The sequence below is a fragment of the Pezoporus occidentalis genome, unplaced genomic scaffold, assembly GCF_034315485.1.
Source record: "Pezoporus occidentalis ecotype Australia unplaced genomic scaffold, CSIRO_AGI_Poc_V1 ctg294, whole genome shotgun sequence".
NCBI classification, from domain to species: Eukaryota; Metazoa; Chordata; class Aves; order Psittaciformes; family Psittacidae; genus Pezoporus; species Pezoporus occidentalis.
The window spans coordinates 475,315-497,348 of NW_026914874.1; the positions used below are offsets into that span (position 1 = coordinate 475,315).

A 22,034-nucleotide genomic window follows, 5' to 3' on the forward strand; every position below is an offset into this window, starting at 1 on the left:
ATATCATCTTTCCTTTTCTGGATAGAGTTGTGTGAAAATGGTAATGAAAATTATTCCTTATAATTTCGGGGGGGGGGGGGGGGATGTAAATGAAGGAGCAATCTTACAAATCCCATTTCAAATTAAAAATTCTATTTCTTAGAATCGTGGAATGGTTTGTGTGGGAAGCGACCTTAAAGCTCCTCCAGCTCCAACCCCTGCCACGGGCAGGGACCCCTTCCACTAGAGCAGCTTGCTCCAAGCCCCTGTGTCCAACCTGGCCTTGAACACTGCCAGGGATGGGGCAGCCACAGCTTCTCTGGGCACCCTGTGCCAGCGCCTCAGCACCCTCACAGGGAAGAGCTTCTGCCTAAGAGCTCATCTCAGTCTCCTCTCTGCCAAATTAAAGCCATTCCCTTTAGAGACGAGATTTTAGGCCTTTCAGAAAGCTGATTTCTTTGACAAGACCAGCCCTTTCCCTGCTTCTCCCTGTCCCTGTGCAGGGCGAGAGATGCTGACCCCACCAGGCAGCATCTGCGTGCGCATGAGAAGGAAGTGGCTGTGCATGAGGAGCACCAGGACCAATAACTCCCTGCCTACATGCTGCCTTGCAAGCACCAATTTGAAGACAACAACATAGGAGTTAGACTTAAATTATGCTGTTTTGCCGAGTTTCACATACAAATGCATAGAATTAAAAAACCTTTTCTAATTTTCATCATTCCTTTATGTACCTGAGCCCCAGAGGACATAGGATGAAGCCAGGAATATTTCCTTGTGAGAGAATGACATGTTGGTGGCATTTAAGCCAGAACAGAAGTCAATTAAACATCTAGATCATAAAAGTACCAGAGGATGCTTTAAAATAGGCTCTTTGCAGCAGTGCATTAGTTGTCTGCACAGCTTTACTGTGTAATGAGCAATATATTAATTTATAATTAGTGTAATACAGTGAAGCTCAGCAAATAGCTCTGTGCACTCTGGATAATTCATCAGCAGAAGAAGCAGCTCTTAATGGTTTCCAAGGTTTGCCTGTCCCTTGTAATTGGGAAGTTCAGAATTTATTGTTATTTCTTTGAAGGGATAATTTGATTGCAGCCACACATCTTTATCCCATGTCTGTTCCTGGCAGAAAAGCCTTTGGAACGTTGCAGCTCGGGGGATGTGTGACCTCTCTTCAGGCTGTTGCAATCAGGGGTTTGAGCCTCCTGCTCTTATATCACATCACCTGATAGCAGAAATACAGGGAAACAAGAATAAATGTGTGGTAATAAGGCTAATAGGAATTTATGGAGCTTTGGGGGGGGTTATTTTTCAGGGGAAGCTCAGACCTACGCCCCATGAGATGCTCAGGCTTCCCAGAGATCCTCCCCTCTGTGCTGCTGTGTTGTCAGGCACTGAAATTCCCCGCTGTCAGCAAGGTCCTTTGAAAAGGGAACAAAATCCTCGGTGCTGCCTCATAGGAAGGGGATAAAGAAGCTTGAATCTTAATTCAGTGACCCACTGAAGATGGGGAATGACAACTCTTCCCTGGGAATAAAGCATCAGTTCTGCTTATTCCCGCTTTGATGAAATACTCCGTGTGCCTCTGCCCATTAGCAGCTGTGGATAAGTTGATTGCACTGAGGATTTAAAGTCTTTCCGGCGTGCCCATCTGCCTCATGTAAGCATCTAACCCAAGGCTTTGTCCTAAACCTTGGTTTTTCTTCCTGAACAAGAGCTGCTTGGCCATCTAGAGAGCACAGGAGTGTTCCAGGTACATCCACAGCTTCCAGCCTAAGGGAAAATGAGTTCTTACATGGTACCAACAGTTTTCATTGCTAGGATTTTCTAGTGGAGTTGCTTTCCTTGCCAAACTTGTCTTGTTATGGATACCAAGACCTCTTCCCCTCTCCCAGTAAAACATGGGTGTTGAAGAGCCCCCGCCAGCAGAGAGGGATGCTGGAGGCTGCTGCTGTACTGTTGAACAAGAAGTCAGCAGGAGAAGGCATTACTGTGGTCTTCCAGCCAGATTTGAATGAAATCAGTTTTACCAAAGTCTTAATTCTTCCTCTGCATTGAAATGCTATGATCTAGAAAGCAGCAAGTTTGTGTTTCTGTACCATTGCATCAATAAAGAGCTTTATTTTTGTAGGCTTCTTTATTGAATAATCTGGCCTCATTTAATTGGAATTTGGCTGGTGTGAAAGGTACTTTTGATTGCATTTGCTCTTCATTTCCGTGAAAACTTTGTGATCTGAAAACTAATATGTTTGTATTTATTTATCATAGCAATCGAGACCTGAATTGGCAGAGTCTCCATCAAGTTACCTGACAAATAGAAACAGCAGATTGAATTTAGTTTCATATTGATTTTTGCCATTATTATTAAACCCCTCTGCTCTGGAGGAGGAGCTGCTTGTATTTCCTCAACATCTTATTGCTGGGGGTTGGGTTAATCTTGTAGAGCCGTTTCCCTTTTCTTTTTTGAGCAACCAAATCTAATTAATTGCAATTTAACATGTGGAGATCTTGGCTCTATAAAGGGGAGGAAAAGCCTCAGCTGCCTTAGATAAAACAGCAAAGAAACCTATTCTTATCATGGGCCTCTTAAAGCTGGGGTGCTTTCCTCTGGCTCCCTGTGGGTGTTTTAGGGTGATGACAGAAGATGTCAAGTTTGTGGGTCCCCCAGGAGCTGGTGATCACCTGGGGCATCTCCATCCAGCCTGGCTCTCTGCTTTCACCAGCACTAATTGGTTTTACTGATCTGAACTGAGGATGCTCTAAATCAAACCAAGATTAGAGAGGGACAAGTCTAGGCTTCTGCTGTGGATACACCAAGGGAGAGGCACCTTCCCCAGTTTTCATCACTAAGATGCGATCGGGGGCTTCTACAAACTGGGTGCCTGGTGATGCCAGCCCAAATGTGGCACTTTGCTGGGCTTTTGAGCAGAGCCAGGAGAGGGGATGGATGAAAGTGTCTGTGATCTCATGGAAAGAAAACGGCTGGGACGTTTGCAACCTGCCCACCCATGGTTTATCTGAAGAGCTGCCATTGATCTGTAACTCAGACTGGTCTTGGAAATCACTCGGTGCTTCTGGCTGAGCTGTGGCTTGAAAGGTCCAGGGGTAAACTGTGAGCTGGCTTCAAAAAACAAAGGCTTCATTAGTACACAAGTGGTTTTAAAGCAGAGAAAACGAGTTGTGTGTAATTCCAGCTGTGTCTGGGCCGCGGGACTGACTCCTGGCAACAACTGTTGGGGAAAAAATCAGCCCTTGCTTTTGCTGTTTGCTGGGAGAGCTGTGAGAGCAGTCAATTAGAGCCCGGGGTGTCCCGGGAGGACTGCAGGGCCAGCACAGTTATCCCGGGTTGGGCTTGGGGTCCCGGTGCCAGGTCCTGCAGGTACCAGGTCGGTACCGGCACATGAGCGGGTCTTGTCTCCTGTAAAGTTCCGGGTTTGGTGGGTGATGCTGAAGCCAGGCTCCGGGTTTAAGAAGTGGGGCTGGCAATCGGTCTGCCTGTCTTCTGTCCGTCCGTCTGTCTTCGCACCGTACAGTACCATCCGCTGCCCGCCGGGCCCATCACACCTTGTTTTGGGGCGGAAAATGGTTTCTTCATGTAAATGAGCTCTGCCCGGTCCTCCCCCCGTCCTACGTTAATGAACGCCGGGGCTAATCGGGGCGGAGCAGCGCCCTCCCGGGAGGGACCGACGGCGGGGCGGGCTGGTGCGGAGCCGGGTGGCAGCCCGGGATCACGGTGCGGGTCCCGAGGGCGGCGGCAGGCGGCGCTGCGCCCCTTCGTGCGGGCACCGGCACCGCACCGGGGCCGCTCCGCTCCGCTCCGCGCCCGCCCAGCCCCGAGCACTGCCGGTGCCGCCGCCCGGCGATGCCACCGGCCCCCGGCCGCAGCGGCCCGCGGACGCGGCGCTGACCCGACCCGGCGGAACGGGCGGACGGCGGCCATGGGCAGCGGCGACCCCAGCCCGCACGGACGGCACAGGCAGGTACGGAAAGTTCGGGGTGGGACGGGACGGTGACCCCCGGAGCCGAGCGCGGCGCAGCAGCGAGCGCCTGCGGGGCTCCACGCTCCTGCCCGGTGCCGGTCCTAGGGAAGGCGCCGCGCCCGTCCCGCTGGGGCAGGGCCGTTACCGAGCGGGCACCGGGGCTGAGCCGGGGCACGGGGAGCTGGGAGCTCGGCGGCACCGGGGTTCGGCGGCGGGGTGCGCTCCCAGCCCGGCCGCCGCTCGGGTGCAGCGGGTTTGGGTTCTCTTTCCCCTCCGGGGCGGTCGGTGCGAGGCTCCCCGAGCTCCTCGGCGGCTCGGTGCCGGGCTCGGGTGGGTCTTCGCGGTAAGTTTCTCCCTGCGGGCTCCTGCTGAGCTCGGTTACCGGGGATGCCGTAAGAAGTGGCGATCTCCGGCCCCTGCCCGGCCCTTGGCAGGGGGCACAGCCCGCGGAGGGGGTGCTCGCCCCGGCCTGCTGCTGGGGGCGAGCTCTGGCCGAGGCCACGATCCTGCCGCCCCTTCGAAGCTGCTTCTGCAGAGATCCCGGGTGACTGCAGCCAAAAATGCTTCTTCACCCTGGAAAGGGAAACCGAGACCAACCGTTTCCTGCCTTTGGTGCAAGCTGGCCCCTGCAGCCGAAGCTTCGGGCAGGACGGATGGGTTGTGGGCTTCAGTCTTCCTCTACCTCGTTTCTCTCTGTTGTAACTCCTTCAGCGGTGGGGCTTGCTTGGCTGGAGCAAAGTGGGGATGCTGGATGGGGAGCAGCTCTCATGGGCTGGGTGTCCCCCTCACGTGCAAGGGGATGCTTGGTGGCCCAGAGGAGAGGGTGATCTGTACCGGTCCCATTCTGGAGACAGGCAGGAGTGGATCCATGCTGTGGCGTTGGGCAGGGAGCAGGAGTCTCCTCCTCCTGCCGGTTAGCGTTCCCTTTTGATGCAGTGTGAGTGAGGCTTGGGGGGCTACTCAGTGTGCAGGTCCCCTTGTCCTGTGAGAACTCATCTGTGCTGGGGCACCCACACCCAGCAAAGAGCCCGCTCAGGTGAGATGCTGAAAGCCCAGGGGAAGCAATCTGAGCTGTCAAGCCCTCTGCTTTCCTCCCCTGAGAAGACTGAGCTGCCGTTGACCTTGGGTTTCGACACCCCTGAGGAGCAGCCATGCTCTGCCAGAGAGGTTCCTGGCACTGATGAGTCTGAGGTTTGAGCTGTCAAAGGCAGCGGGGTGGTGGGATTCACCGAGCGAGGGAGCCGGAACAGGGCCATGCCAGGCTGGAATTAGAGCTAAAAACTCTCCTGCTCACCTTGGCTGGGAAGGAAATGCTGCAGACGCTTGAGGAATAAGCAAGGAGATGGAAATAAATCACAGAGGAGAGTGCAAGAGAGCACACTTGGGGGGAAGGAACCCTCTGTGTTTCTGTGTGCTCCCTGGTCTCCTCTTTGCCCTGGAGGGCACCTGCCTCATGCTGCCCTCACTAGAACATCTGTGGGGCTGGACTGCTCTAAGTGCACCCAAGTAAGAGCTGAAAGGACTCCATTCAACCTAGAGCTCTTGGGCTTGGGTCAGGCTCCCCTGCAGCAGGTTTTCCTGTGGGGAGGAGCAGCGCAGTGTTTGGGGAGCACAGAGTATGGGAGGGTGCAGGAATCACTGCATGAAGCTCTCATCAGTGCAGGTCCAAGGGGGGATGCAGCCTCCTAGGTGCTGTCCCAGAGCTATGGCTGTTGTAGCTCTGACTCCCCAGCTTTACCTGTAACTAAGCATCCTCAGCACTGCAGAGGGAGCAGGGTTTGGCCAATCTCCTGCCCTGCACTAGGAGCCCAAAACAGTGGATGTGGAGGTGGCTACTGCAGTTGTGCTCAGGGGATGGCAGCATCTTGCTGATCAGGCTCCCCAGGGACACCCCAGCCCTGCAGCTTGTTCTCAGGATGGGCAGCAGCAGTGTCTCAGAGATCCTGGGCCGAAACCTCACAGCCTGTGCGTGTCTGAGCACTTCCTCATCATCCCGGGGTGGAGGATCCAGCTTTTAGCTGATTTTCCAGCCTTTTGGAGAAGGGAGATGCTCTCTGCCAGCCCTTCCCCGCTGCTTTTGCCTTCTCTTTGGCTGCTGGAGGCAGAACCACACCAGAGCCTGTGCTGTTCCTTCCCTGGGGACTGTGGAGGTGTCTCCTTGCTTGTCAGGATCTTTCAGGGAGGCATCAGCTTCTCGGGAGACTCAGCAGCCTCTCTGTGCCGCTGCCATCACCTCTTGTGCAGCCCATGGAGCTGTGCCTCGGGGTGAGGGAAGGACCCCTTTCCTCTGGGCAGTGCCCATGGGCACAGAACAGAGCGGTCTGGGGGCCCAGCCCTCCCTCTTGTATGAGGGGGGTTCATCTTGGCCACGAGTGTCATGAGGTTTGCAGGCAGCCGTGCGCAGGGTGGTCAGGGGCTGGGTGTGCAGCCTGTCCCCTGCTCCTTCACTTTGGGGTGTTTGCTGAGACTTCTTGCTTCAGGGAAGCAGTAAAATAACCTCTCCCCCTTCAGCATGCATTGTGACATCTCCAACATGTGGGAAGGTTTCTGTGCCTCAGCTTCCCTCCCCACTGCGCCTGGGCTCCAAGGCACCATAGAGCCCTGGGTTGTGCTCTGTGGGTCAAAGCCTGCACCTCTCCTTGCACTAAATGAAGCTGACCCAACTCCAAGAAGTGCTGAAATAGCAGGAGTATGAAAATAGCTTTTGGCAAAGTGGCAGGAGTGCAGGGCCAGATGTGCACAAAGGTTGACAGCACAGGAGCTGCGGCGGGGAGGGCTTGTGTCACTTGGCATAGGAAACCAGCCGCTGTGCTGGCCTCCCCCATCTCTCTCTGTTCTCTTTTTGGGTGGAACATTTTAGTGCTCACTGTAATCATCCAGCTCCCATGGACCATTGCAAACAATGCTCCAGACTGGCAGGACTTGGAGCATAATCTGGCCTGACAGAAAGTCCCTCATTAGCACTGCGGGTGCCGGCCGCGTTCCAGCCGAGCTGCGATGGCACCGTCCTGGCTGCGGGGTCACAGCTCTACCTGAGGCCTCAATGAAGGAGGAGGAGAAAGCCTCCAGCTCCTGTGACTAAAAGAGGGGTTGGGTGCTGGGAGGGCTGCTCCTGGTGTGTCTCTGTGCTGGGGAACCTCTATGAGGCTCAGATGCAGGTGATGGCCCATGTCTATGTGTGCCCATGGGGAGGGACGTGGGCCCATGCAGAGGAGCAGTCATCTCTTGCCATGCTGGTTATGACTGCAGTTTATCTTCTGAGTGATTTAGGCCCTGTGGGGTTACTTCAGGCTCCAGCACAGACCCAAAAGGTGGAAATCAGCTACAAAATGTTAACGGAAAATTCCACAAAACTCCAAACAGAACGCAATGGAATAGAGGATCCTGATATTTTCAATCAAAATTAAGTGCTTTGATGTGCCAGAATGCCACTCTTCATTTCAGAATGACATTCCAGCACGTCAGACCAAACATTTGCAGCTGGAGTCTCACAACGGTGGAGGTTGATAACTGTCAAAACAGCTCTGTTTTCTGATGGTGGGTTGTGCTGGAGTGGGAGCGCTGAGCGCCTGTGCCAGCGTGGATCTGGGTGAGGAGCATCCCTCCCGTGGCACCTCCTGGCCCCGTGCTCCTCATTACCCCAGGTGCTGTCCCCAGGCGCCGGCTTGGCTCCCGCTCGGTGCAGCAGCTTCCCTTGAGCACAGCGTGGACACCGTGGCTGCATTCTTGATAGCGCCGTGATTTATTCATGCTTCCTTGGCTCGAGCAAACAGCTCAGCCCTTCTGAGCTAAACATAGGCTGTGCTGGGAGTGCAGCCCTGTCCCGGGTGGGATGAAGGCAGCCAGTGGGCTGCTTGCTTTCTGGTCCTGCTGAGGGATTTGGGGATTGATGGCTCCTGGAGGCATCCCTTCTAGTGTGAGGCATCCCTGCCCATGGCAGGGGGTTTGGATCTAGGTAGTCTTAAGGTGCTTTCCAACCCTAACCATTCTGTGGCTCATTCTATGATTCTGGAGAATTCAGTGATCCGGAGGGTCCCATGGGAAGGAGCTGGGCTCTTCCAGAGCGGCTCTGGGTGGTCTGTGGGGGCTCAGTGCTCATGCCTGGAAGTGTGGCTGTGCTCCCTGTATGCCTTATGTAGAGGGGGAGCTGGAGCAGCAGCTGGGAGACCGGGATGTCAGATGTGAGCTGAGCTCCCATGGGACCTGGCCGCTCTGCTGGAAGCTGCACGGGATGTGTGTTGGCATCCAATGCTCCCTGCTGCAAACAATGCAGAAAGCTGGTGCCAGCACCGTGTCTGCTGTCCTTGCATCGGGGCTGCCAGCTGTGCCCCTTGGTGCAGCAGGACAGATGTGGGCTGTGGCACATGTCCCTGGCTCCGCTGGTCTAGCGTGGCAGAGGGGATTGCGCTGTGCAGGGGGGCATGGTGCCGAGGTGCTGAGCACCGATGCACACAGTGCCCCTGGGTTTCAGTGAGGGGCTGAGCAGCTCTGAGAGCTCTTTACTTTCCCATAGAGGGATTAGCATGCTTTCTAAGCTGCCATCAATACACAATGGGCTGTGGCATCTCTGAAGGGACTCCAGCAGCGCAGGCTCTTGTGTGAGATTCCCCCTCTGAGGAAGGCCACATTCCGGGAATTGCCTAAATACAGCTTTACACGGGGGAGTTGGCACGGTGTCATTGCATCAACTCTCGCCTGCTTCAAGGAGTGCTGGTTTCCTTGCACATGAAGCCCTCTCGGCTTCATTCTGCTGATGCACAGAGGGCTGGGGCTGTGTGGGGTGTAGCCTGAGAGAGGGTCGTGCTGGAGCGGGGTCAGTCCCTTGTCACCGGTGGGCAGGGATGGAGCCGGGTGAACGGGATGCCTGCGTGTCCATGTCCTCCCCAGCCATGCTCTGCTCCTGGCCATGCCAACTGTTCTATAGCATTAATGAAGAGTGTTTGCTTCCATCTACGTTCTTTCCTAGCATAAATCCTGCGGGTTTGGTAAGACGCCTTTCCCCCTTTCTCTCTTTTATTGGTTGGTTGTTTTTTTTTTCCTGGTCAAATGTCAATATTTTTGATGCATTTTTCTATCTCTCCTCCCCTCCCCCAGCTGGGAGAATCAAAATGAAAAATCTCACTTGAAATCAGCATTTTGGAACAAAACATTTTTAATTTCAAAATGCCAGTTTAAACCAGAACAATTCGCTTTGAAATGCTTCAAAACAAGAAATGCCCTTTTACCACCTCAAATCACTTGGTTTTGATTAAAAACGTCAGCGTTTCCTGTTCTGGTCCTTCATTATGAGCCTCTTTCACTGTCTCAGCCTGGGCCAGAGCAGATGGAAATTGAGGAGATGGTTGGAAATTCCAGATTTATCCTCCCAGCAGCCTGGTGCCTGCCGGGAATCCCACACTGCCCTCGCTGCCTGCATGGATGCTGGTGGGTAGAGGTTAAAGCCATTCCCCTTGGCCTGTCCCTACATCCCTTGTCCCAAGCCCCTCTCCAGCTTTCCTGCAGCCCCTTCAGGCACTGGAGCTGCTCTCAGGTCTCCCCTTCAGGAGCCTTCTCTTCTCCAGGCTGCCCCAACCCAGCTCTCTCAGCCTGGCTCCAGAGCAGAGCTGCTGGCAGCACTCCTGAACCTCGGTGTCACTTGTCTTTATGGCCTCTTGTTAATAAATTGTGCTCCAGCACTGCAGTTTTATGGGGGCCACGGTTACCTGCCCTGGACCCAGTCAGATCTCAGCAGGAGATAACGGAGGCTGGGAGGCTGTCACTTCACTAGGCAGATGCTGAGCAGAGATGCTGCTCCCGAAGCTGTTACTGCTCATGCTGCTGCCTGCAGGGCCCCAGAGCTGTTCCCACCTGCAGGGCTGTCGCTGATAAACAGTGCAGGGAGCGTATTTAAAGCAGTCAACAGTAAAATACCAAGTCTTTGGGGTTTTACATTTTCCCTTAAGGGCTCCAGATGATGTAAATCTCGGCTCCTTCCCAGCGCATCCTCTGTGGCTTGGGAGGGGGTTACTGGGGACCAGGCGTGCTCAGAGGTAGTGGTTGCAGCTCTGTGTCTGTGTGGTTTTGTGAGCTTTGAAGCTATTACTGACAGGAGAAGCAGCCCCAGATGAAGGTGTTGTGCTGGGACACGGGGTATGGGTCCTGGTGCCACCCAGACATCAGCTCCCCAGCTCCTTGGTTCCTCGTGTGGTGCCAAGCAGGATGGTTGCTGAGCTCTGGGACACCCACTGTGGTCACTGCATCCATCTGTCTGCTGATGAGTGGTTGGCATGAGGACCAGACCTCAGGTGTCACTGCAAGGGACCTCAGTGACACCAGGACAAAGATGGTGTGTAACTGCACATGGAAAAGGCAATACCTGGAATGACTCACTGTTGATTTAGTCTGGCTCTTCCTACACACCCTGAGTCTGCTTTTAGTGTCTGTGATCTGTATTCATAATGTACTATGTCGATTTTCTGTCATTGATATATATTGACAGCACGATTTTGCACTGTCAGCAGTGAAATTCAAGAGCAACGACTCTGAAGCAGATGGAGCTGCACAGTTCAAAGGTGGTGAGCAGGGTTATGGGCTGAGCTCCCAGGAAGGTTTTGGTGTGTGCAATGAGCCTGTGTGTGCACATGAGCTCATACAGGGCCAGCCAAGCCCTGGGGCATCCCCAGCCATTCCCATTGCACACAGTGGTTCACACTCCCCACACACTTCCAGCAGGTATCACCACCCCGTTTCTCTTTCTCCTTTCAGATGCACTGATGTCTGCCCCTTGCAGAGACCTGACCCACGCTGGGTTGGCAGATGTGCAGGTGATGCTGTGAATGCCCAGTAAAAGGTAACTATTGCTCATCTGTGCTGCTGCTGGTTCATTTCTTAGTGTCCCTCTGCCATGGCCGTGCTGCTGTAGAAGCCCAAGCCCATCCAGAGGTGATGGGTGAACCCTGGGTGTGTGTCCTGCAGCCAGGTCCCTGTGGCTGTGGGTGTTTGGGGCTGCAGCATTGCAGGCAGCAGCCTCGGTGAGTGGGGGCTGCACCTCCCAACTCTCCTCAGCCCCAACCCTTCCCTCGTGCATCTCTTCTTGGTTTTGGTAGAATGAGTGAGAGAGACCTCCAGAGCCTGAGCAAATGGGTTTTCGTGCTCACTCTCTGCCTTACCACGCTGTGGGGAAGACTGACGCTGGCCTCCACCCATCACAGAAGCCATTCAGGTAGGGGAAGCGACGTCCTGGCTGTGTGCATTGTGTGAAGTCTGAGGCCCATCTATGTATTTAGGTCATTATCGAGGTAATTCGTGATCTGTGGGCAGGGAGATGTGAATTTTCTCTCTTGGATAAGGCGCAGTGAATGTCACAAACTCTCTGCTTTAGGCTTTCCTTAGAAATACAGATTTTCAGCCATCTGGTTTTAAAGATCACTTTGAAACATGGGACAGGTAAAAACTGATGTAGAACTGAAAGCCTTGCTGGAAAAGGTAGCCTTTACTCTGGGTGTGAATCTGTCTCTCCCAGTGGTGGTCTCTGGACCCTGCTCTGTGTGTCTGGAATGCTGTTCTGTGGGGTGGATGGGGTTTTTGGAGGGGTTACATGAGCCCCCGTTTGCAGTGTGTGTTTTGAGACGGGAAACAGCTGAGAAGCTGTGCTCAGCCCTTTGTGCCAGAGCTGGAGCCTTGATGGGCCTCAGCAGGGGTTGGAGCTGGTGGTCCAGGGCTGAGTTCCTCTGCTTGAGTGCACGGTGGGAGGATGGAGTGGATGCAGCAATGCAGTATGGAGCAATCCTGGGCAATGCTGCCTGCCTCTTGGGCCTTTGCTTGCAGACGAAGGTGTCGAAGGGTTAATGTGCAATTGCTGGTGCCCCTGCCTGACCCACACCAAACCCTGTCCCAGTTCTCTCATTTTTGCCTGGCAGTTAAAGCAGTTCTAATCTTATAATCCCCATCCTCACTGCTTAAAACCAAAACGTACCTTCCCAAACGCCTCCCTCAGCCAGGCAGTCAGCAGGTACCTGCCTTCCCCTCCTGCTAACCTGCAGCGGGGGTGTGAGGGGATAAAAACTCCTCAGTGATTTCTAGAAGGACTTTTTGGCACCCAGTGTGCCCAGTCTGGGGCCGCAGAGCCCTGCTCCATCCCTGCAGGGGCCATGTGCAGGGAGATGCTGCTTTAGGGAAGAGTCAGACCTGGCATGGATAAAAGCTGCAACTCACCTTGGATTAAAGTTCAGATGCCCCAGTGCACTCGTGGGATGTGAATGATGGAGAAATCTCACTCCATACGTGAGGACATGGGCTCGTGTGTTCCCGTGCGCACAGGCAGAGCTGGGGGTTCTTCGCTCGCTCATCCACAGTGACCAAATCTGCATTTCCATGGGCTCAAACCAGGAATTCTTCAGCTGCCTGATGTGTTTTTCTGTTGTCTGCCCTGTGCTTTTGGTTCATCTGGGGCAGGTTTTGGTAAAGGAATGCACTTTCATAGAATCCCCTTTCATAGGGGGGCTTTGGACAAGGGCCTCTAGGGACAGGACAAGGGGGAATGGCTTTAACCTGCCAGAGCAGAGACTGAGATGAGATCTTAGGAAGAAGTTCTTTAAGGTCCCTTCCAACTCAAACCATTCCAGGATTCTATGAGGATTCCCTCACACTTGGAGTCATGTTGGTTCCTCCATCGTGTGCAGCCTTTACCTCACTAGGGAATACTTTTCTAAGCCATCTTCCCCAGATGAGGCAGGAGCTGTGCAGGGGGAGGCAGGCTGTGTATTGGGAGCTGTATCCCCTGACCACAGTGGTCCATACAGTGGCAAAGCATTGCAGCTGTTCTCCACACAGCCCAGGCGTTTCCAAGTGTGAAGGGATGGGATTTGAGCAGTTCATAGATGTGCACACGTTCAAACATGCGAGGGAAGGGGACAGAGCATGACGTGGAGTCTTGAGGTGACAAGGTAGTAGACGATCCCAACTGACACGCAGTGGTAATGAGCAATAAAAACAAGCCTGCTTTTTCTCCAAACCTCTCTTAAATCTGCATTTAGGGCAGCAGTGAGTTTAAGACTTGAATTATTTAGTGAATATTAGTAGAGTTGTCATGGGGCGTGAGGCATGGATCACTCGTGCTGCTGGTGCCCAGGTTGGATGCTCAGGGCTGTGCTGCCCTCTGAGCAGAGCCCACTGGGGACTGGACCCTCTGCTTGTCCCTGCTGTGCTGCTGAGCCCCCCTTGGGACATCTGGATGCCTTGAATGGCATTGCAGTACCCAGAAGGAAGGGGTTTGGCACAGAGGGTTTGCCCATCACCTGATGGTTACACGCATTCAACTTCTCTTCAGTTTACAACTCCCCACCAGCAAGTGCAGTGATACTTTACACTGAACCTGTGGAGCTCTGCCCACACCTCCCTGAGACACACAAAACGTGTCCTTTCACAATATACCATAAAAAAAAAAACAGGTTCTGCTGCTCACTTAAAGGTCAGCCAGAATAGGACAGCACTTTTGTTTTACTCACATGCGGGGTTCAGAAGCCCTGTGCTCTTACGATGCTTTTATGGCTCCGTGAGATCAGATTCTTTTTAAGAAGGGTTCCAGTGGGGAAATACCAGTTGAATGGGAGGGACAAGCGTGCCAGAAGCTCTGGATCTTATCCCAGGCTCCCTGGGGGTTTCCTGCTCTTGGCTTGAAACACACCATCCATCCGACTTGCATTTTCAGTCCTATCTGGCTTGAAGGTTCCTGCTGCTCAGCGAAAGGAGCAGCAGCTGCAGCTGGAGGAGCCCATCGCTTACCCTGCACTGCTTTCTGCTTGCTCTTCCCAGCTGTGTGATATGGAAGCCAGCATGGCAGCAGCCCTGGGCACGGGCTGCTCATCTCTGCATGAGGAAACACAAAGCCTCTTGCTGACATCCTGGGAATCTCCGTATTTGATGCGGAGGGATTCATGTGTGTCCATCTGGTTACAGCCCTCCAAGTTCAAAGCAAGGTTGGATGGGGCTTGGAGCAAGCTGCTCTAGTGGAAGGGGTCCCTGCTGCATGAGCTTTAAGGTCCCTTCCAACCCAAACCAGGTTGTGACTCTATGAAACTCCTGCGCTTGCTCTGGTGTCAGTCGGTGGCGCTGGTGTTTGGTGGGGTTGAGGAGCAGAGAAGTGAGTGAATCTGGTGTGCAGGGCACTGGGATGTTTGACACCAGCAGGGTGGCTCTTCTGCTCCCCATGGGGCTGTCCCTCCTGCCCAAAGGCAGCCTGCAGCTCCATGGGCAGCAGTCACTTGGGAAGAGGATGCCCCGTACCCTGTGGCTGCTGACTGGAGGGCTCTGTGCAGGAGGGAAGTACCCAGGACAGGTTTCCAACACGGATGTGTCCCAGGGCAGGGATGCCCACAGGACCTTCAAGCAGATGAACGTACTTCATAGATGTGGAGAGGCCATGGAGGTCCTGGGGGTGCACGCTGCTGCCCCAGCGTTGCCAGCAGCAGGGCCCGTGCTGCAGGGCTGACCTGCATCCCTGACACAGCCCGTGAGCAGTGAGAGCATCTCTCCTCTGCCGTGGGTTTTGCCTTCCCTGCATGGTGTGCCCTGCACAAGGCACAAGCTGGAGATGGGCCAAGTCCATCTGTCCTGGTGGGAGCATCTTGTGTGTGCCTGCACACCCCCAGTCTGCTGCGTTCCTTGGTGCTGCTGCAGGGACGCAGCGGGTGTGGAGCAGGATGGGCTCTGACGGTGCTGTGCTCTGCCAGCTGCAGGAAAGGCAGATTTCTCTTTATCTCCATGCTGCACCTTTCTGAGCAAACAGAAAGGGCTCTGGCACGTTGGCAAACTCCCTCTGCACGCTTGGAAGGAGCCGTTCCTCAGCTCTGCATCACCCTCCCTTGGCTGAGCCCTCTTAAATTAGCTGAAAAGGAGAAGCCCAAGAGCAGAAGTGAGGGGGAGCAGAGGGGTCGGTGGCCCTTCCTTTTGGGAAGAGCTCTGCTGATGAAGCTTTGTGGAGGAGCTCCTGCAGAAGCGAGTCAAAAGCACAACGGCATGTGAAGCTCAAGGGTATAAAATCCCCTGTTGGAGGGGTGTGCAGGGTGGGTGAGTGACTCCTCGTGGTCCTGCACCAGAGCGTGGTGGGGATGTGGGTTCATCGCCAGCCAAAGCCAAGGACCTCTGCTCGGTGCTCAGATCCTTTGAAAAAGCCTAATAATGATAAAACCAGGGCAAAACATTCATGTTTGTTCTGTGATGAGTTGCTTTCCCTCTCACTTTCACCAGAGCCTATCCTTTCTGCATTAAAGAAGAATAGAAATAATCATTAAAGCTGAATTATGGTGGCATTTAGAAGGGAGGATAAAATCTATGGCCAGAGATGCTACTAGGAAATATCTCCAGGATAGGTAATTGTGTAATTATTACGGGTGGAAATGAGAGTGATGGTTCATTAAAAGAAAATGACCATGAAATAATAGAGGCAAATTAAAGCCATGATAACTGCGTGGCCCATCCTGCCCATGTGCCGGCGGGTGCAGGGCACGGGGGTGTGTGGCTCCCTGACGCAGTGGGCTGTGAGGGATGAGCAGTGGTGTCACTGCCCATGTTCATGTTAGAATGTGGTTGTTCTGCCTGGCAATGAGCGTCTGCCGTGGCCCCGGGCTGGTGGCATCGCAGGAGAGCAAATCCTGGCATGGTTCCTTGCATCCTGCCCTTTCATCTCCCAGTTGGTGCTCAGCATTGGGAGCAGGAAAGGGACAAGCACTGCTTTGGCTAGAAATCCATGTGGCCGTGCCTGCTTGACACGAGCCAGGAGGCGGCCCTTGGATCAGTGTTTTCCTCTGGGAACGTGAAAATGCAGCTGCCGGGCAGAGGGATTCCCCCCAGCGCCTGGAGACAGATCCCATTTCCTAAGCTTTCACTCGAGGAGGTGAAGTGGCTGCTTTCCAGAAGGGAGACGGGAGATGTCCGGGTGAGCACGGTTCCTACCCGGGGCCACTAACCCTGCTTTAGGGTGCTGAGGGTGGATGGGCACCTCTGCAGGCCCCTCCGGCTGTGGCTGGGGATGAAGCAGAGCTGGGAGCTGAGGCTGGATGGGCAGGGTTGGAGCAACTGCCAGAGCCTGGGGGTCCCTGCACCAGCAGCAGCACCCACTCTGCTCCCCAGTGCCCTGCGTGTCCTGCTTGCACCCCTATCCCAGCCCTATCCTCCTGCGGCTGCTGGGGGTGGATGGGGTTGTGGGTGCGGAGCAGCCAGGTCTGATGTCCCGATGCTCCTGTCTGCAGGCGTTTGGGGATGGCAGGCTGCAGACACGCAGCTTCCCCATCCTCCTCGCAGCCTGGGCTCCTGCTCGCTGCAGAAACAAAAGCCTGCTCCCAGCAACCCAGAGGTTGTCTCTAACCCTCCCTCCTGTGCTCATTAATCAGGACCTGGAGGGATCACCCACTCTCAGGTCATGGGAATGAGCCTATTCAGCCCTGTTTGGGTAATGTGCCTTGTGCTTGTGTGAGCGAAAGTCATTGATTTGTGATGCTAACAAGCTTCTAAACCCAGATCCCAGAGGTGATAAGCCAACACATTGGTTTTCTTTCTTCCTTAATATTTTAATGGCACTGGGAAGGGGAGCAGCAGGGCAGCCTGGGTTTCTGATGAACACTGACATTTCTGTTGCTGCAGGGCAGAAACGCATCCTGGTCCTCCCTCCTCCAGCCGGAGGGTGGGCTGTGATGGTGAGACAGGAGCATTGGTTTTAGCTGGGGGTGGAGGTGGTGGTACCCTGAAGCCAAAGGCAGCACACCACTTCGTTCCCTCTTGTAGCGAAGTGTGCGGCTCATTATCAGCTGCACTTAACTAATTGCTTATTCATTTGCATCAAGCTCTGGGCTTGGCTGTGGCAAGAGGCTGGGCAGGACAGGCGTGGGGGCTGTGAGGAGGAGCTCAGACACCGGAGGTCTGGAGCAGGACCAGTGCTTCTCCCTAAGGGTGGGCTGGAGCGATGCTGGGCCGAGCCGGGTGTGTGTCATCAGCATCCCTGGGTGACCGCTGGAGGCTGGGACAGCTCTGAAGTGCCTGGGTCCCACCGGGGCAGGGAGCAGGGGGTGTGCTGGGGGCTCTAGGGCACTGCCCCAGCTGACAGGGGCTGTTTCTCCTCCCGCAGTGCACGTAGAGCCCGGCACATGCGAGGTCATTGCAGCTCACAGGTGCTGCAACAAGAACAAGATCGAGGAGCGCTCCCAGACGGTGAAATGCTCCTGCTTCCCGGGCCAGGTGGCAGGGACGACACGGGCAGCTCCCTCCTGTGTGGATGGTGAGTACGAGATGGTGATGGCCAGGTCCTGTGCCATCTCTGGCTGCACCTTCCCCATCGGTTAGGCTGGTGTGGGGTTTCTGTGCCCTTGGGATTAACAGCAGAGAGCTGCCTGGGGCTCCTGCAGTGGAGAATGGGGGAAAAGGGAGCGTTCTGGGGACACTCTTCATTGGTGTGGCTGCGTTACCCACTCCATGCAGCCCCAGGCTGCGTGCCATGGGGGGGATATGGTGCTCCAGTGGTTCGAGCTCCTCTGGTGCATCACTGCGCCGGGTCCAGGCACTGCAGCATTGATCCCTGCTTGCCTGCTCATCACACTGCTGCAGCCAGCAGCAGGGATATCACTCCAGCCTTGCAGCACCATCACCTGTGAGGAGCAATAAGCAAAGCTCAAACCATGTGTATTCTATTCAGTGGCATCACTGAAGAGCTGCAGCCTCTGCCAGCACGGTATCGATTCACCTGACAGCAGTGTCCTGAGTGTGGTTGTGTATGGCATCAGAAAATGCCTGGATGAATTGTGAGGGAAGGGTTTTGTTGTCCCAGACAGCCTGTGTGTTCTTGTTCCCAAATGTAAGAGAGCCTCCTCTAGTTACCCATGTTGGAGGTGGAGGTTTCAAGAGCCTAACAGAGCAGTGTGGTAGTAGACAGTCCCTTTGCCTCCATAAGTGAAGCCTGAAGTGGGTTATTGCACAGCACTGCTCTCCTTGCTCTTGCTGGGAGTCAGGGCTTGTCCTTAGGCTTCTTACCTAGAGTAGTGAGAGAACAGAGTGTTTGAGTGGCTGATGAAGCAGATGGACCAAGTGAAGCAATGACTTCAGCAGGGTCACTGCAAACACAGGGCTGGCACCCCCCGTGCCCCTCACCCCTGGCACTGACACCCTTCTCCCCACAGCCTCCATCGTGCTGCAGAAGTGGTGGTGCCAGATGGAGCCCTGCCTCGACGGCGAGGAGTGCAAGGTGCTGCCCGACCTCTCAGGCTGGAGCTGCAGTAGCGGCAACAAAGTGAAGACAACCAAGGTACGTCCCCTGCAGGGGCTGGGGGGAGCCGGGCTCTGCTTTCCCTAAACCTGGGGTAAGCAAAACCCAGGAAAGCATCCCCAAAGAGTGCGCAGGGGAAGGGGAGAGCTCTGGCTTCTCCAGGGCCTGCGCTGGAGAAGTTGTGGGGAGTTTGTTATGGATGCACTGAAGCAGAGCAGAGAGGCTGGGCTGGGCTCTTGTCACTGGGGCTGGAGGGGCTGGTGGAGGTAGCACGAACCCCAGGCGGGTCCCACAGCTTTGCTGATCAAGAACGCATCATAGAACCATAGAATGGTTTGTGTGGGAAGGGACCTCAAAGCTCCCAACCCCTGCCATGGGCAGGGACCCCTTCCATAGAGCAGCTTGCTCCAAGCCCCTGTGTCCAACCTGGCCTTGAACACTGCCAGGGATGGGGCAGCCACAGCTTCTCTGGGCACCCTGTGCCAGCGCCTCAGCACCCTCACAGGGAAGAGCTTCTGCCTAAGAGCTCATCTCAGCCTCCCCTCTGGCAGGTTAAAGCCATTCCCCTTGGCCTGTCCTTATGTGCCCTTGTGGGCCAGATTTCTCCCGTGGAGAGGCTCAGTGAGGAGGGGTTTACACCCTCAGCCCACAGGCAGACAAGCTGGGATGTTTCTATACCAGCCCAGGGCTGCTGGTCCATCCTGGCCGCTCCCCAGCATCTCCCCATTGCTCCGGGGGAGCTGGCTGCTCATCCCAGCCCCGTGGCACTGCCTTGAACCCATCGCCACTCCCCCATCTGAGGCAATCATCTGTGACAACGCTACGTGATTATTATTTTCATGGCTTGCTGAATGCCCCAAAGAACAAGGTGTAATTAAAATTTTATCAGACTCATTAGTAATTACATATATGCCGTGATTAATCAGCTGCGTAATTTCGCAATCATTGTTCATACTGTTGACTTATACCTTTTATTATTCCTTATGCTTTGGTTTTTCTCACCCCACATCCCCTGCTATAAAATTATCCTAGTAAGTGATGTTGGGTTTCGTTTCATTATTGCTATCGCTGTTGTGCACAGAAAGCACTTTCATGCTCAAGTGTTTTTATAGACATCCAAGGCGATTGCTCTGGCCCTGGGCATCCAGCACTGACCAGCAGCTGCACTGTTACACGTAGTTCATTGTCTTTTTCCCATCTTAGAATTTGGGGGTTTTCCCTCAGCTGCTTATTTAGCCCAAAGCCTTTGTGGTCCTGGCCTCTTGGTTGGGACCATTCCCACCTGCAGGGTCCCAGAGCATCTGTTCTCCCTCCTTGTCCAGCAGCCCTATCTCCATGGCCATCCTCCCAGCACTCAGTTGGGTCCCTTGCCCTGCCCTAGTGCCCTGCCCCAGTGCCCTGCCCCAGTGCAGTGGTGTTCTGGAAATGGAGACCTATTTTTTTGGAAGGCCTTTGGAGAGTTTGGGTGCTCCGTTGGGTGCTGTGCTGAGGAGGTTGGATGTGCCACTCCCAGTCCCCTCTGCAGACAGAGCCCTGCGGAAGCTGTAGCCAGAGCACGGGGTTTACCAATGATCCATAAGCTGAAATTTGGAATGAATGAAAGAATAAATCACATTTTCATCCCCTAAGGCTGCTCACTGGCAAATTGTGGGTAGGAGAATCATAGAACTGAATCTCAGGGTGGTTTGGGTTGGAAGGGACCTTAAAGCTCCTCCAGTCCCAAACCACTGCCATGGGCAGGGACACCTTTCACTAGAGCAGCTTGCTCCAAGCCCCTGTGTCCAACCTGGCCTTGAACACTGCCAGGGATGGGGCAGCCACAGCTTCTCTGGGCACCCTGTGCCAGCGCCTCAGCACCCTCAGGGAAGAGCTTCTGCCTAAGAGCTCAGCTCAGTCTCCCCTCTGGCAGGTTAAAGCCATTCCCCTTGGCCTGTCCCTACATCCCTTGTCCCAAGCCCCTCTCCAGGTTTCCTGCAGCCCCTTCAGGCACTGGAGCTGCTCTCAGGTCTCCCCTTCAGGAGCCTTCTCTTCTCCAGGCTGCCCCAGCCCAGCTCTCTCAGCCTGGCTCCAGAGCAGAGCTGCTCCAGCCCTCGCAGCATCTCCATGGCCTCCTCTGGACTTGCTTGAGCAGGTCCCTATCACCTGCTGCAAACAGCTCAACTGTTTCCATCAGCAGGCTCCTGCCTCTCTGCTCTCCTGTGCCCGCAGGTCACACGATAGCCTCTGAGCCCTCAGCAGCAGCTAACCAGCCTTGGTGCAGGTCCCCGGTGCTCTGCAGAGCCGTGAGCAGCAGGATGTGACCCACGGAGGCAGGATGCTCCAGGATTGCCGTCCTGCATCTGCTGGTGGGACCCTGCCAGGTACCGCATCAGAAGTCCACTGAGTCCTAGTTTCCCAACAGGCTGCGAGTATGGGACCCCAGTGCATCTGCAAGACTTGTGTCACTCCATGGTCCCTTCCTCTCCCGTGGACACAATCACTGACCAAGAAATGGGCTCATTTTCCTATCCTCTTAGCTAAAATACTGCAAACATGTAAGAGCTGTTGACAGTAGAAAGACAGACAGACAGACAGACAGCAGGCCCCCATAACGGGCTTTACTCTGAAATAGCTGAAATCATTGCTGAGTCGCCTTTCCCCCTCTCCCAAGATGCTGAATGAGGTTGCCTTCAGGAATTGGGAAGTCAATGGCTGTGTGACATCCTGTCCCTCCTGGCTCATGGCTGCTGGGTGCCCGGGAGCAGGAGCTGAGCTCTGCCCTCATCTCAAGTTGGGGTGTGCTGAGCCCTGGAGCACGGTGCTTTCCTCACCTCCTGCCTGCTGTGACCATGCATGGTGGATGTGGCGGTGGGGCTGGGGTGGGTCCGGCACCCCATCATCCGCTGGAGATGGTGAAATGTCTCCATGAGCATGCTGCTGGGTACCTCTTCCTCGGGAACTGCATTAATGGGGCCGGGACTTTAACACACCCTGCAAGTCCCAGGCACCGAATTACTGCTTGTGTTTGCAATTGAGTTTCAGATTCATGTGCAGGGAAGCCCACTCCTGTGTGCAGGGCTGGGGGTGCCTGACACCCTGCAGATGCCTCAGAGCCCCACACTGATCCAGGGTTTGTTGTGTTAATTCCAATTGTACCTCTGAGCTCATGCCCTTCTGCAGGACTCCCCATTTCCCCTGCCGTGGCAGCTCGAGGGGGTGATGATGGGAGCTCCATGCTCCCAACATCCGCAGGGCTGCGGACTCCAGGGGACACGATGGCTCCGGAGGGGCCAAGGGTTGGTGCCTGCCATTGGCGGGACTCCTCATGTAGATGCTTTTGTAACAGGAGATGTGATACCTGCTCCAGATGGGATGTAAATACCAGACTGTGAAATAATAAACGCATTTTAATCTCTGCAGAGCACCTTTTAATTCAGCAGCAAAAGGAGGCTTTGGGAGCGCTTCCCTTGCCGACCGGATCCAAGGCGGAGCGGCTGGGGCTCCAATCCCAAGCAGCTCATGCAGCGGTGGCCACTGTCATTACTCATGCAAATGTCGAATCCTCTGGCTCAATAAAATCTTTTGGCTGTGACTTACACTCTCTAATTACACATTGCATTAAAAAGGCATCCTCCTGCATTTAGCTGAGCCACAGAGGGACGATGCTCAGCGGGCTGATTTTCATCTCCATTTCCCTGACGTTGCCTCCGGGGTGAGTCTGCTCCTGTCTCTCCATTTCTGCACGCTGAGATCTGACCAGCATCAACCTCCTCTGGCTCTGTTAGGCAGCTGCTCATGTGCTGCCAGCCCTTTTGTCCTGTCGTGGGTTACCCAGCAAAGGGCTTCTGTGTCTTGCCAAGGGT

General features: G+C 54.7%; 1 protein-coding gene across 2 annotated transcripts; it reads left to right on the forward strand.

Annotated features, from left to right (window-relative positions):
• The first annotated feature begins 3,807 nt into the window (after positions 1–3,807).
• On the forward strand, positions 3,808–21,586 carry TAFA3 (TAFA chemokine like family member 3). Of its 2 annotated transcripts, none has more exons than XM_062626590.1 (6): positions 3,808–3,962; positions 10,707–10,791; positions 11,048–11,163; positions 17,062–17,211; positions 18,107–18,231; positions 19,515–20,042. In XM_062626590.1, the coding sequence occupies exons 2-6, from the start codon at positions 10,778–10,780 to the stop codon at positions 19,818–19,820; spliced, it is 711 nt and encodes a 236-aa protein (XP_062482574.1). In that variant the 5' UTR covers positions 3,808–3,962; positions 10,707–10,777; the 3' UTR covers positions 19,821–20,042. The 2 variants fall into 2 exon arrangements, with proteins under 2 accessions (XP_062482574.1, XP_062482575.1); XM_062626591.1 differs by lacking the exon at positions 19,515–20,042 and adding an exon at positions 20,401–21,586 and having other exon boundaries at positions 3,819–3,962.
• The last annotated feature ends 448 nt before the right edge of the window (positions 21,587–22,034 follow it).

Bases quoted from the DNA above. Each gene is read 5' to 3' on its own strand.
- TAFA3 (XM_062626590.1), top strand. The intron at 17,212-18,106 runs GTGAGTACGAGA...TTCTCCCCACAG, and splicing joins AGCTCCCTCCTGTGTGGATG to CCTCCATCGTGCTGCAGAAG. The intron at 18,232-19,514 runs GTACGTCCCCTG...CTCCTTGTCCAG, and splicing joins ACAAAGTGAAGACAACCAAG to CAGCCCTATCTCCATGGCCA.